At 43.1% G+C, this 14,483-nt stretch overlaps 1 protein-coding gene across 1 annotated transcript in view; it reads right to left on the bottom strand.

Annotated features, from left to right (window-relative positions):
• Positions 1-11,162: 11,162 nt before the first annotated feature.
• LOC144602123 (circularly permutated Ras protein 1) overlaps positions 11,163-14,483 on the bottom strand; it is a 43,796-nt gene continuing 40,475 nt past the window's right edge. The window contains exons 18-20 of the mRNA XM_078414839.1: positions 13,377-13,467; positions 12,682-12,738; positions 11,163-11,344 (exon numbers count right to left, since the gene is read on the bottom strand). Of these exons, the coding sequence (XP_078270965.1) occupies positions 11,252-11,344; positions 12,682-12,738; positions 13,377-13,467 (241 nt within the window). The 3' untranslated portion in view covers positions 11,163-11,251. The remainder of the gene's footprint in view (positions 11,345-12,681; positions 12,739-13,376; positions 13,468-14,483) is intronic.

Genomic DNA, 14,483 nt, shown 5'->3' with positions numbered 1-14,483 from the left:
AGGAACCAATAAAAGGGAGTTCAGTCTGGTGGCCACGACTGGGCTCCGATGAGGATTGAGTACGGCAGGCATTAAATGTGTTTGTTAATTCAAAAGCTTCCCCTAATCTGGAGGAAAGTTGTTATGCTTGTAAGGGGAAAGCGAAGAATAAATCCTGAAAGAATCACAGGAATCACAGGCTTGCCGATGCCTCAGAATAAATATTAAAGGAATATAGTAGAACTATAGAAGATAGAAATAGCGTAATAGGTAGCATAGTGACTATAGAGACGGAACGGAGTGAGAACAAGGACTGCATTTAAACTGACTGACCAAGTGCACTAACTTAATATAAGACGAATACAATGAATAAAATAATATAAGACGAATACAATGAATAAAATAACTGCAGTTGAACTACTAAGTAGGAAGTTCCCCGTATCCAAAGAGGATATTTTTAAAAAAACACTCTGAGAAATGGAAAAAAAAAGGACAAAACAATTGGTTACGAAATGGCCCACGGAATGATATAAATATGATATAAATTTTGATATAAATTTTGATATATTTATATTTTGATATAAACATGTGTGATGAAATGGGAGTGTTAATTAAGAACTATAAGCCTAAGGATAAATCAGAAACCCGAGTAACGAAAAAGGAAAAATAACTAGACGTACTTAAATTGTTTAGAATAGAAGGAGAAAGGCTGAGGAAAGCATAGCAGGAAAAGAATACCACCCCAAACAAGGGTGAAAGACCCCCAAAACAGCATGAAAGTCAGGAGCTTCAGGAGAAAAAAAATCAACTCTGTACCCCAGCCTATGGGACCCTGGGTATCCCCCTCCCTATTCCAGCCAGGACGGAACAAAGCAGTGCCCTTTGGTAAAAGGGAATAGTGGAGATAGAGGGAGAAGTCACAACTTGGAACGATGAGCAAGACATAAAGGAATATAGACAGAGAAGGGGGCAGCGGGAAAAGGAAAGGATGAAGCAAGAAGCACGGGAACTAGAAGCAGACATCAAAAGGCTGCAGGACCTCAGGGACAGAAAGATTTATGGGACCCGTCAGGCAGCAAATGAGGAGTATGAGGGAGACAGCAACGTAGAAACACAGGCATGTAATCAGCAGGCATCAGAGGCAGGACAACAACTGCTCAGGGCCAATTTCGTGACTAAATCCTGGCCTGATGTGAGGAAAAAGTTAGAAAAGGTGGATGATTGGAATGAGAGATCACTACCTCAGTTGCTTACGGAGGCCCAGAAAGTGTACGTGCGGAGGGATGAGGAGAAACAGAAGGGAAAGGCAAAGATTATGTTACAGGCAGTAAAGCAAGTAGTAGACAAGGAACAGGGAAGTACAGGACGGCGGGGGAGTTACGCCCAAGGCAGAGGGAGAGGAGGCGGCAGAGGCCGTAGAAGAGGGGGATATGGAGAAGGTTACGGCAGGGGCCGGGGAAATACGGGTACGGGACAAGGTTGGAGGACAGGGCCTTCAAAATGTTATTTTTGTAATAAGGAAGGACACTTCAAAAGGGAGTGCCCTGAGCTTGTAGCGGAGTCCCGCACGTACAGTATGATGGAAAATGAATAGGGGGGGTCAGGGGTTCTCGTCCTTGGGGTCGAGGGACTATAGAAGGAAGCCCCTGGTAAATTTAAAAATAGGACCCCAAGGAGAAGATACGGTGTTCATGGTAGATTCAGGAGCGGAGCGATCAAGTGTGACCAAAGTACCAACAGGTACGGAGGCAGGACAAGGGAGAGTAAAAATTACCGGGGTAGGGGGAACTGTGATGGTAGCTCCCGAGATAGGAGGAGTGAATGTAAGGTATGAAAACCGGGAGGCGGTAGAGGACCTGATCTTAGTACCCCAAGCTGGCGTAAATTTAATGGGCAGAGATTTACAAATACAATTGGGAATAGGCACAGCACCGGTAGAGGGAAGAGTAGTGGTCCAGTTGTATACACTGTATAGATGGAAAAAGACATAGTGGATACGGTATAGTGAATGGGGAAACTATGGAGGAAATTGAAAGTGGCAGGCTGCCTGATAGTTGGTCAGCCCAATCTTGTGAATTATATGCACTAATGAGAGCTTTGGAACTATTGGAGGGAAAGGAAGGAACAGTGTATACCGACTCAAAATACGCCTTTGGGGTAGTACACACCTTTGGGAAGATCTGGAAAGAGCGAGGAATGATAACAGCTCGGGGGAAAGAATTAGCGCATGAGCAATTGATAGGACAGACACTGGAGGCCTTGCAGAAACCAGAACAGGTAGCCATAGCACATGTGGCAGGGCATCAGAAGAGTAACACCCTGGAAGTCCGAGGAAATAGGGCAGCGGATGAGGTGGCAAAGAGAGCGGCCACAGATCAGACGGTAGAAATGATGTCACTGATACCTTTAAGGGAACCAGAGGAAAAGATACCTATCTTTGGTGAAAAAGAGCAGGAACACATGAGAGAAATGGGAGCCCGGCGTACCCCAAATGGGAAATGGTGGACACCACCGGATGGAAAGCAGCTATTGAACAAAGAAATTATAAGGGAGTTATTAGGGAGGTTGCACGGGCAAAGCCATTGGGGAACCCAAGCCCTCTGTGATACCCTCCTCAGGACCTACGCTTGCCGTGGGATGTATACCATGGCCAAACAAGTCATAGGGGGTTGTGTAATATGTCAGCGAATCAACAAAAAAAATCATGAGAGCAGTCCCAGGAGGAGGACAACCATTAGCAATAAGACCCTTCCAAAGAATACAGATAGACTTCACCGAGTTGCCCCGGATACAGAGATGGAAATACCTGTTAGTGGTAGTAGACCATTTCACTAGATGGGTAGAAGCATTCCCTACAGCAACTGCCACCTCACAGTCGGTAGCCAAGGTATTATTGGAGCAAATTATACCCAGATATGGGATTGTGGAAACATAAGACTCAGATAGAGGGACCCATTTTGCCTCCAAAACACATAAAATGATATGTGAAGCATTAGGGATTGAATGGAAATTGCATACACCATGGCATCCCCAGAGTTCCGGAAAGGTGGAAAGAATGAATGGCACCTTAAAGACCCAAATCACCAAGTTAGTAGAGGAAACGAGACTCCCCTGGACTAAGTGCCTTCCGTTAGCCTTGTTAAGAAACCGAACGGCACCTCGGAAAGATATAGGGGTATCCCCATATGAAATGTTATTCGGGCTCCCGTACTTAGGAAAGATAGAAGGGATCCCAACAATACCAGGGAACGACGTGTTCTTAAGGAACTATTTACTGGCAGTATCCCAATCTCTTGCAGAACTAAAAACTAAAGGATTATTGGCCCAGAGCCCGCCACTGGATTTTCCGATTCACTCAGTCAAGGCTGGAGACTGGGTACTAATAAAAACGTGGAAGGAAGAAAAGTTGCGACCTAGGTGGACTGGACCCTACCTTGTGTTATTAACCACCGAGACAGCAGTACGAACAAAAGAAAAAGGGTGGACACACGCAAGTCGATTTAAGGGTCCCGTGGAGGCCCCACCAGACAACATCAGCCCGTAGACGGCACGTGGAGGAAAGGAGCCATTGACTTTGGTATTCACCAGGACCCCGCACGGAAAATGAAGACTTTGTGCTGGTGGATCGGGTGCTGGGTGGTTATCCAGGTTGTGAGTAATGTAACATGCATAAAAATAACTATACCACAGAATAGAAGGGCCACCACCATCCCATTTGATGTATGTGAAGGAAAATGGTGGTGTGGTCATAGGATGTATGTATGCACCCATCCCTGTAAAGATTGGCACGAGGTATTCACTTCATCTAGAGGGGGGTGGCATAAGCCCACCTATCAAACTGATAGGTGGAGAGTATATCAAAACCCAAATGAGGGATTGCCAGGACGTGTATATGTAAGCATACAGAGGGTTCAAATGAAGGAAAGTGGTAGGTATTGGATATGTGCACTAAAACAGGGAAGGACGCATGCCTGAGGTTTGAAATAAAGGTAGAACGGGACGGATATATGGTAAAATATGAGGATAAGGGGGGAATGTTCCAGATAGAAGACAGTCAGAGTAGGGATCCCTGGGTTACCCCAGCACCACCTGTAGTCAGCAATGTCACCACGGAGTATGAGCCTAAGGATTTAAATATAATGATAGTAACAGGAGAAATAGAATTAATGCAATTGTATGGGGAGGGAATACCAACAGGGGGAAAGGGAACCAACACCTGGCTTACCTGGATGATGTACAGGGCCAGAAGTATGCAACAAACCAATTGCTACGCCTGCGCCGGAGCTAAGCCTCAGCTGGTCCCCGTACCATTTCCCCTGAATTGGAATAGGACACCTGGGGCTATGTCATGTATACTACAACTATTCACGAATCCCATAATACCAAAGAATGAGACCTGCCAGAAATACCATTACCTATTCCCGGCTAGTAACAACAACACGAAGGGCCAAAGGAAAGACCCTCGACCTCCGCCATTCACCATTCCCCTAGGGGAGGAGGGATTTGAGTGCTATACAAGATATAACCCAGATGGACAGGAAATGGGGGAGGTGCTAAACTGCAATCAGATGTATAACATTACAGCTGAGGAACAGGGGTCACTGTTCAGTAGCTCCTGGCTGAGAAAGCAGATAGTCAGTAGAGCCGATGTCTGGTGGTGGTGCGGAGAGGATACCCTGTGGCCCCGGCTACCAGGGTCATGGACGGGAACCTGTACCCTTACACAACTAATGATGCCCTTCACCATAGCAGTAGAGCATGCGGTCGAACTCAATGAAGGAGGCCGACGACAAAGGAGAGAGGTGAGAGGATCATTTGACACACACATCTATATAGATGCAATAGGGGTGCCAAGAGGGGTACCCGATGAATTCAAAGCCAGAAACCAGATAGCTGCTGGCTTTGAGTCCATACTCTTCTGGTGGTCCACAATTAATAAAAATGTGGACTGGATCAACTACCTGTACTACAATCAACAACACTTTATAAATTACACTCGAGATGCGGTTGAAGGATTAGCGGAACAACTGACAGCTACCAGCCTAATGGCCTGGCAAAATCGCATAGCCTTGGACATGCTCCTGGCTGAGAAAGGGGGGGTGTGTGTGATGTTTGGGGAACAATGTTGCACCTACATCCCCAACAACACTGCTCCTGATGGGTCTGTATCAAGAGCCCTAGCAAGTCTCACCTCCCTCTCTATCGAATTGGCCGAAAACTCTGGGGTAGACACCTCCTGGACCGGGTTTCTAGACTCCTGGTTTGGGAAATGGAAGCACATCTCTACATCAGCCCTAACATCAGTGGTAGTTGTGATGGGGTTGATGTGTCTATTCGGATGTTGTATCATTCCCTGCATACGGGGGTTGTCTCAGCGATTGATAGAGACAGCCCTGACAAAGAACGACATCACCATGATGGCCTGCAGAGTACAGTATGACCAGCAGGAGGAATATAGAGAGGCAAAGACTCTGCTGTTAGCACTAGAAAAGGAGGAAATAGTATAAATCAAAGTAGCGTGGCATAAGAAAAAGGGTGGATTGTGAGAGAGAAGTAAAAAGGGTTAATTGATTTAAACTAAGGACCATGAGAAATAGCTGACCTGACTAAGAACCGCAAGAGTAAATAGTGACATTCCGAGGATAAGGGCAAGATATCCAAGGAACTAGTGACGTTCCAAGGAGAGGGCAAGATATCCAAGGAACTAGTGACGTTCCAAGGATAAGGGCAAGATATCCAAAGAGTAAATAGTGACATTCCGAGGATAAGGGCAAGATATCCAAAGAACTAGGAGAGAGGGCAAGATGACCAGAGCACTAGGGGAGAGGGCATGAACTACTCTGTACTGCGCATGCCTAATGAGATAAATGAATATTGCAAAAATGCCCCGCATGACAAGATGCCTCATTTAAATGTACATGCGATGTATGATGTGGGAGGCAACAGGGGCGATGACGGTAGATTGTGTACCTCAGTGCTCCGATTGGAAGGAGCCCGAAGGGGAGGAATTTAAGATGTGACAATTGTAAAGTGAAGTGAATAAAAAGAAGGGATTTTCCCGACCTCGGTGTGTCTTGAGAGGGAAGGCACCCAACTCTGCAGACTTGCAAATAAAATACTTGTTTCTCTAGATTGTCTCGAGCATTGTAATTGTGAGCACTCACATTTGCATCTCACAGAACCAAGCAAAGGGTAAATGTTTGATACAAAAGCAGCAAGGTTTGTGATGTAATCATTCTTTGATCTTTTGATGAATTGATATGTCCTTAACACATTACAAGTAATCATTATGGGAGAAAGAAGACACAAAAGTGCTGGAGTAACTCAGCAGTTCAGGTCGCATCTTTTGAGAACATGGATGAGATGTGTTTTGGGTCGGGAAACTGCCCTTTAATTCGCAGCGGCCTTCTCCACGAACAAAGCAGACTTTCATCTGTTAATAAGCATTGCCGTTCTAAAGTGGGGGTGCTCCATTGTCCTTGATCCATTCTCCTTGGGAACATCAACTGGGTGCACTAGCTGTTAGGGGCCAAGTGATGTGGTCCTATCTCCGAGCACATTGACCTGATGTTCTGCAGAGCTGTAGGACAGGCTAAAGGCAAGAAGATAACTGTTTTGTATCCTCCTGTCGGTAGTGATACCGATTAGCTGAAAGGATGTGTGGCAGGTTTACAAGGTTGCTTGGATTACAAGCATTCATGGTGGACAGGTTGGCAGCTGTGTGCATGCCAATGATTTTTAATACATTTTTGTCATAAATTATGAGTTGACAGTAAATGATGTTTATTTAAACTAAGTTAAGCGCAAGTATTTTTTTTGAACTTTCTTCCCTTCTATGTGAATGATGCATCGCATATGTTAGTGAACATATATGAATGAGATAAACTATTAATATTTGTGTTTCATCTGTTGTTAAATGGATTTCTTCACTCCAAGGGGTCACACCAAGGCCTTCACGCCAGTATCCAGTCAGTATTGCAATTAATCATTGCGTTGTAGCATTCCTGAAATGTTTATCATTTCCAGTTTTCTCTATTCATCTCTGAACAGTTATATTTCACGATGGCATTGATTCGATCAATACCAGGCAGCTTGTTTGCATTCTGCTCCAGTGTCTATTTCTTATCTCTCGTGGGGTCAGAAGCCAAATGCTTGCAGACTTTCACATCTAAGCCCAGTCCTATTCGCACTTTACACAGTTACAGTAGTGGGCATTGGACAGCATTTGTTCATGGGAAATCTGACTGATTTTTATTCTCTTTGTAAGGGTAGGCGGAGGTCGGGTAATGTGTTCACTGCCTCCTTAGTTGAAATTGTACGTTTGCAAGGTTGTCATGAATTTAGGGTCCATTTGAGACATTCTTACTGTATACTTTGGGGTATTTCCCATTGTGAAATTCCTAACTGGATCAACTGAAAACTAATGCGTTCCAAATCCCTGTCCAATCTCTTTTATCATTATTTTTGAGCATCATGTTTTTTATTTGTATTTTCTAGTCTCCGGCCATAAAATGATCGTTCATAATGTGTCTCCTCTAATTTTCTTTGTATATAATAGAACAGCTGAAGTCAGGAACTTGGTGGTAGATGGGGAGAGAAATTTAACCTGCGCTTTATTGTTGCCTTTACAATTGGTGCTCAAATAGACTGGGACATTTTCTCACCGCTTTTCCATATTTTATGTTCTCATTGTCATGTGATATTTATGATTTGAGCTAACATTCGTTGAGCCACAGACATTGTGTAAGGCATTAGAGAACTTCATTATAAAAATGTTTTATTTATTAAGTAAGTATTGATGACATGTTCTTTTTTTCAAAAAGGGAAAGCACAATGAACTTGATTGCAAAGATGCTGACAGAGTTTGCAGTTAGATGCTAAGCTAGTTCAGCTGCAACACTAGAGGAGCAAATGCTGAATAGTCTTCTTTTACCTTTCTTTTTTTTTAAAACTAGTAGTAGATTAAATGTAGCCAAACCGTGAGTAGTACACTCTGCATTCTAAATATGAGTTGTGTTTAAGGCATAAGTTCTATGATTGTTTAAAGGAGTTATTTTGGTCAGTAAGGATGATTTGTAATCTAGAAATCTATTCACCAGTATCTAAGTGGAATGAAAGCGTTCTGCTTATTGTTGTTATATATTGTCTGATGACCCCTTAAATTGAGTTGAAGATTAATTTGGAAACCTTTTAAGAAATAACAACAAATAGAGAGTAAAGGATTGCAACTATTTTGTTGATATCACAAAAAGCTGGAGTAACTCAGCGGGTCAGGCAGCATCTCAGGAGAGAATGAATGGGTGATGTTTCGGGTCGAGACCCTTCTTCAGATTATTTTGTTGACGTAATTCACATTGAAAATGATTGAGAATGTAGAGTTTCGTTTTAATTTAAGGAATTTATTTTAAAGTTAAAGGCGGCACAGTGGCGCAGCGGTACAGTTGCTGCCTTACAGCGCCTGAGACCTAAGTCAGATCCTGACTGCAGGTGCTGTCTGTTCGGAGTTTGTACATTCTTCCTGTGATCATGTGGGTTTTCTCCGGGTGTTCCGGTTTCCTCCCACACTCCAAAAACGCACAGGTTTGTAGGTTAATTGACTTCGGTAAAATCGTAAATTGTCCCTACTGTGTAGGATAGTGCTAGTGTATGGGGTGATCACTGATCGACGCGGTTGGCTGAAGGGCCTGTTTCCGCAGTGTATCTCTAAAGTCTTGAGGAAAATTGATTGCCATTCTTCATTTTGACTATTGGTTCGAATGTTTGTGTGAAGTCCGAAGTGAATGTGAATCTGTCTGCAGGGACACCAAAGGCCTGATTTCTGTTGACTTTTTGCTAATAGTTAAAGGTTGGGCTTTCAATCTTATAGTAATGATTTGGGGAATTCTAGTTTCACTTTCGGAGAGCATAGATTGCTGACTCTCTCAGCAATGTATTATTGTGGCAGAAGATTGTAACCCTATTTTAAAATTATTTAAATTAAAACATGGTTCCAATTTTGTAATGATTGAATCTGTCCACAGAGCGTTGCTGTATATAATTACCATGCAATAGTTACTGATGTATTGATTTCTTTACATTGGGAACAACACTTTTCACAATGGACCATTTCCTGACGTAGATCTATTCTATCTATAATGCCACTGGCCAATTAGTCAGTATAGTGTTACTGAGCTCGGCATGGATTTGCTGTTGGTGTTACCCTGATCTATGTAAAAAGTAATCTGAATGTTATTATTTAAAATGGGATTTGCCTTCTATTTGTACGTTTGATTAGTGTATCCTGGTTTATTTGTCTTTGGTTTCATTGTAAAGAGCTTAATTTTGACATTAAACAAACACTGGGGTGAAGTTGTTCAGTGGTAAAATACTGAAGAATGGAAGGCTGTCATTTGTCTAAACAGCAAAGACCAATTGCACTCCAGCTCGGTGAGACTAACATTGCAGCTTAATATTTGCTAATAAATTATATAAATCAAATTGGTGACTTTTAATTTAATTATTTACATTCCGCTCTTCCAGTTCTGATTTATTTGTTGGATGTAGTTCTGTGGATGTATTATGACCCAGCCGTTGTAGTTATATACTGACTTTAGACTTTAGAGATACAGCACGGAAACAGGCCGTTTGGGCACCCAGTCCGCGCCGACCAATAATCACCCATACACGAGTTCTATTCTACACATTAGTGCCAATTAACCTACAAACATGCACATTTTTGGGAGGTAACCGGAGCACCCGGAGAAAACCCACGCGGTCACTGTGAAAATGTACAAACTCTGTACAAACAGCACGCGGAGTCAGGATTGAACTCTGGTCTCTGGCACTTTGAGGCAGCAACTATCAAAGTGCCACTTTGTACACATATTTAAAGAGCTTTCCCCTTCTTCCTATCTTCGAGATTCTCCAGTATCCATATTTATAGGAATGACAATAAACAGACAAATTAATCAATTGGGTCAAATGGAAACCACAATTTTTATATGTGTCAGTTTTCTAGGGTAAATTGGCTAAGCAATATGTTTGGGAAAAGAAAGTTAGCCAAATTAACACCTAACCAATAATGTATTAATTATCACTCTGGGGTCCAACTACCTATAACCTATTTTCATCTCTCTCTTCATAATAATGAAAAAGTTTGCCCTGGTATTTGACAAGGCAATGACCAAATTACAATGACCAAGGTGGCACGGTGGCGCAGCGGTAGCGTTGCTTTACAGCGCTTGCAGCACTGGAGCCCCGGGTTCAATCTCGACTACGGGTGCTGTCTGTACGGAGTATGTACGTTCTCCCTGTGACCGAGTGGGTTTTCGCCGAGATCGTCGGGTTCCTCCCACACTCCAAAGACGTACAGATATGTAGGTAAATCGGCTTGGTATAAGTGTAAAATTGTCCCTAGTGTGTATAGGATAGTGTTAATGTGCAAGGATCGCTGGTCGGTGTGGATTCGGTGGGCCGAAGGGCCTGTTTCCGCGCTGTCCCAAAACTAAACTAAACTTTCGGTCTGAAGTAGCCTATTCCTGTTATTTTAACTATATGACCTCATCCTCTTGTTTGTAGACAACCCTCTGGAGTCAAGCACTAAAGATTCACAGCTTCCAAGTGAAGAGGTTTCTCCTCAACCTGGTCATAGAGTCTTGCAGTACAGAAACCGGCCATTCAGCCCAACTTACCCACACTGACCAAGATGCCCCATCCTCGCCAATCCCACCTACCTGCTTTTGGCCCATATCCCACAAAACATTTCCTCTCCATCTACCTGCCCAAATATCTTTTAAATGTTGTTATAGTACTTACCTCAACTACATCCTCAGGCTGCTTATTCCATATACTCACCACCCTCTTGGGTGAAAAAGTTGCCCCTCAGGTTCCTATTATATCTTTCTCCTCTCACTTTAAACTTGGTTCTTTGATTCTTGATTCCCCTACATAGGGTAAAAGACTCAGCATTCACCCTATCTATCCCCCTCATGACCTTATACACCTCTATAAGATCACCCCACAGTGCCCTCCATTCCAAGGAATTAAGTCCTAGCCGACCTAACCTTAGATTGTTATGTCCTAAATAGTTTACCCCCTATCCTGTAAAATAAGTATATGTAGGAAGGAACTGCAGATGCTGGTTTATAACGAAGATAGACACAAAGTGCTGAAGTAACTCAACGGGACAATAAAAATAGGGTTCTTTAACTTTTTTTGTAAAATACAAAGAATGAAAAATTGCAGCCGATCCATTTACAAACTTTCAGCCGATCCATTTCTCCGATATCCCTGATTAAGTTGCTTGTTTAGACCTCGGCTTCTTCAACATTTTACTCCTTGCATTCTTCAGACGATAAATCGTACTTGCAGCCTCATCGGACAATATCTGTTGGGAATTTAAAGTGGACGCACGTTAATTTACAGGTCCTTTGAAAAGGCACAAAATGCTGGAGTAAATCAGTGGGTTGGGCACCATCCCTGGAGAACCTACATACCAGTCTTTGATTACATTTTAATATGTTCTAATATGAAGCAATTTAAGATGTTTCATAACTCTGAGGAAAGATAAAATTAAATGAGGAAAATCTCTGATAAGAATGCACCATCCGTACCAAACTAAAGTAGTAAAGACAAAGTGCGGGAGTAACTCAGCAGGTCAGGCACCATCTCTGAAGAAGAATCCTAACCCAATATGTCACCCATCCATGTTCTTCAGCGATGCTGCCTGATCCACTTGGTTACTACAGCATTTTGCGTCTTTCCTTGGTAAACCAGCAATTGCAGTTCCTTGTTTTAACAGGCTGTTTGGGCTACTTACACTAAATCCCCCCCTCCCCCTCCCCCTCCCCCCTCCCCAACCCCGCTGCAGTTCTGCTACCAGTGTACACTCAGGACAATTTATAGTAAGCATCCTGCTATTCATCCTCCTGTTCGTAGTGCCAAAACATGATATCAATTTCCCTCTTGGTAGTATAGCAATCTACCAACCCTCCCCCCCATCTTCTTGGCAGGTGGGAGGATACTGGAGCAGTTGGAGGAAACCCATGAGGCCTTAGGAAGATAGGAAGAATGTGCAAACTCCATACAGATGGCGCCGGAGGTCAGGAATGAACCCGGTTCACTTGAGCTGCGATACAGTAGCTCTACTTATTTTGCTGCTGTGTCAATTTAACAAGCCTTTGGTCTCATGGTTTTAATTTCTTTCCTGCTGCCAGATTGCTCCTCTCTTGAAGGCACTGATATTTCCTAGCATAGTGTCAAGGACACTGGCATCCTCATTTAAGCAACAAATGCGCAGTTGGCAAGCTCTTTTGCCAACTTTGTCTCGGTCACAAACCACTTCTTTCTTCGCTGCTTTAAACAAAGCCTCAGCCAATTGTAATGCTTCAAATTATGCCAGAGATACAGTTAGCTACTTCAACTAACATCTGACGACAACTTTAGATTTTAGAGATACAGTGCAGAAACTGACTAGCAAGTACCCTATACACCAGCACTATTCTACACCCTAGGGATCATTTACAATTTTACTGAGCCCAATAAACCTACAAACCTGTACATCTTTGGAGTGTTGGAGGAAACCAGAGTACCCGGAGAAAACCCATGCGGTCACCGGGAGAACTTACAGACAGCACCCGCAGTCAGGATCGAACCTGGGTCCCTGACGCTGAAAGGCAGCAACTCTACCACTGTGTCAGCCTAACTTCATTGGTGAACATTTACCTTGAAAACAGAGTCACTTTTTCCTTCATCATTTTTTGATTTTGCCACACCTCCCACCTGAAATAAGAATATATATATAAGAAAAGATTGAAGACTGCTCAAATGCAAAGTAAAATAATGCAGATTAAAGAAAAAAGTTTTTTAAAAAACGGATGTCTGGGAATTTTATAAGAGTGATGTGACATAATTTTGGTAAAAAATATTTGGAAAAGAAAATTGGGAATTTGTAAGGTGATAAGGTCATATATTATAGGAGCAGAATTAGGCCATTTGGCCCATCAAGTCTACTCCACCATTCAATCATGGCTGATGTATCTCTCCCTCCTAATTCCATTCTCCTGCCTTCTCCCCATAACCTTAGACACCTGTACCAATCAAGAATCTATCTATCTCTGCCTTAATCATATTGATTAACTTGGCCTCCACAGCTTTCTGTGGCAAAGAATTCCACAGATTAACCACCCTCTGACTAAAGAAATTCATCCTCATCTCTTTCCTAATGGAACGTCCTTTAATTCTGAAGCTATGACCTCTAGTTCTAGACTCTCCCACCAGTGATCCAGACCCACGGGCTACCTGTGAGTGTGAGGAAAAGGCCTTTTCGAGCATTAACTATATCCGATGCACCTCAGAGCTTCAGGATCGCCACAGCTGTTCTACCTCTCACATCTGGAACTGTGTAAATTAATATTCACCTCAGAATGCACGAGGTCCTCACACACGACTGCTACTGATCGCAACCAGTTCTGGTAAATATCTTCCTCTTCTTGATTATGTTTCTTTTCACTGAAAGGGGAAAGACTTGCATCAAAAACACAATAACCCAAACTTCCTTGTATGCGATATATCATATTCAGTCTACAAGGCGTGCATTATAGCTTCTGTTAAATGTCTGGCTCCATTCAATTTACTTCACATTCTTGACTTGCCTGCACAGGCTAATTAGTCAATAAACCACATTCAAAAATGTTAGGTTGTTTGCATTGAGCTATTGACATTGCTTTAGTTTCAAAGCACAGCTGTTACACAATGAAATTACTGTAAAATCAGGTACTTAAAAAAAATCCTAATGCACCTCCTGAAGACCTGTCAGGCCGTGCTGTGTGGTAAGTACAATGACTAATGTCTCCCCTTTGCTGGTGGGCGGCACAGTGGCGCAGTGGTAGAGTTGCTGCCTAACAGCGCCAGAGACTGGTTCGCTCCTGACTATGGGCGATATCTGTACGGAGTTTGTATGTTCTCCCTTGACCGCGTGGGTTTTCTCCAGGTGCTCTGGTTTCTTCCCACACTCCAAAGACTTACAGGTCTGTAGGTCTGTAATTGACTTCTGTAAATTGTAAAATTGTCCCTAGTGTGTCAGGTAATGCTAGTGTACGGGTGAAATCGCTGGTCGGCACAGACTCGTTGGGCCAAACAGCGGTTTTCACTCTGTATCTCTAAAGCCTTATCGAAGTCTTATCGAAACATATAAGAGGGGATCTTATCGAAACATATAAGAGGGAATCTTATCGAAACATATAAGATTATTAAGGGGTTGGACATGTTAGAGGCAGGAAACATGTTCCCAATGTTGGGGGAGTCCAGAACCAGGGGCCACAGTTTAAGAATAAGGGGTAGGCCATTTAGAACGGAGATGAGGAAAAACGTTTTCAGTCAGAGAGTTGTAAATCTGTGGAATTCTCTGCCTCCGAAGGCAGTGGAGGCCAATTCTCTGAATGCATTCAAGAGAGAGCTAGATAGAGCTCTTAAGGATAGCGGAGTCAGGGGGCATGGGGAGAAGGCAGGAACGGGGTACTGATTGA

This window comes from Rhinoraja longicauda, chromosome 18 (assembly GCF_053455715.1).
Source record: "Rhinoraja longicauda isolate Sanriku21f chromosome 18, sRhiLon1.1, whole genome shotgun sequence".
NCBI lineage: Eukaryota > Metazoa > Chordata > Chondrichthyes > Rajiformes > Arhynchobatidae > Rhinoraja > Rhinoraja longicauda.
Note: the sequence above shows the minus strand (reverse complement) of the source record. Positions and strands in the feature narration are given on the sequence as shown.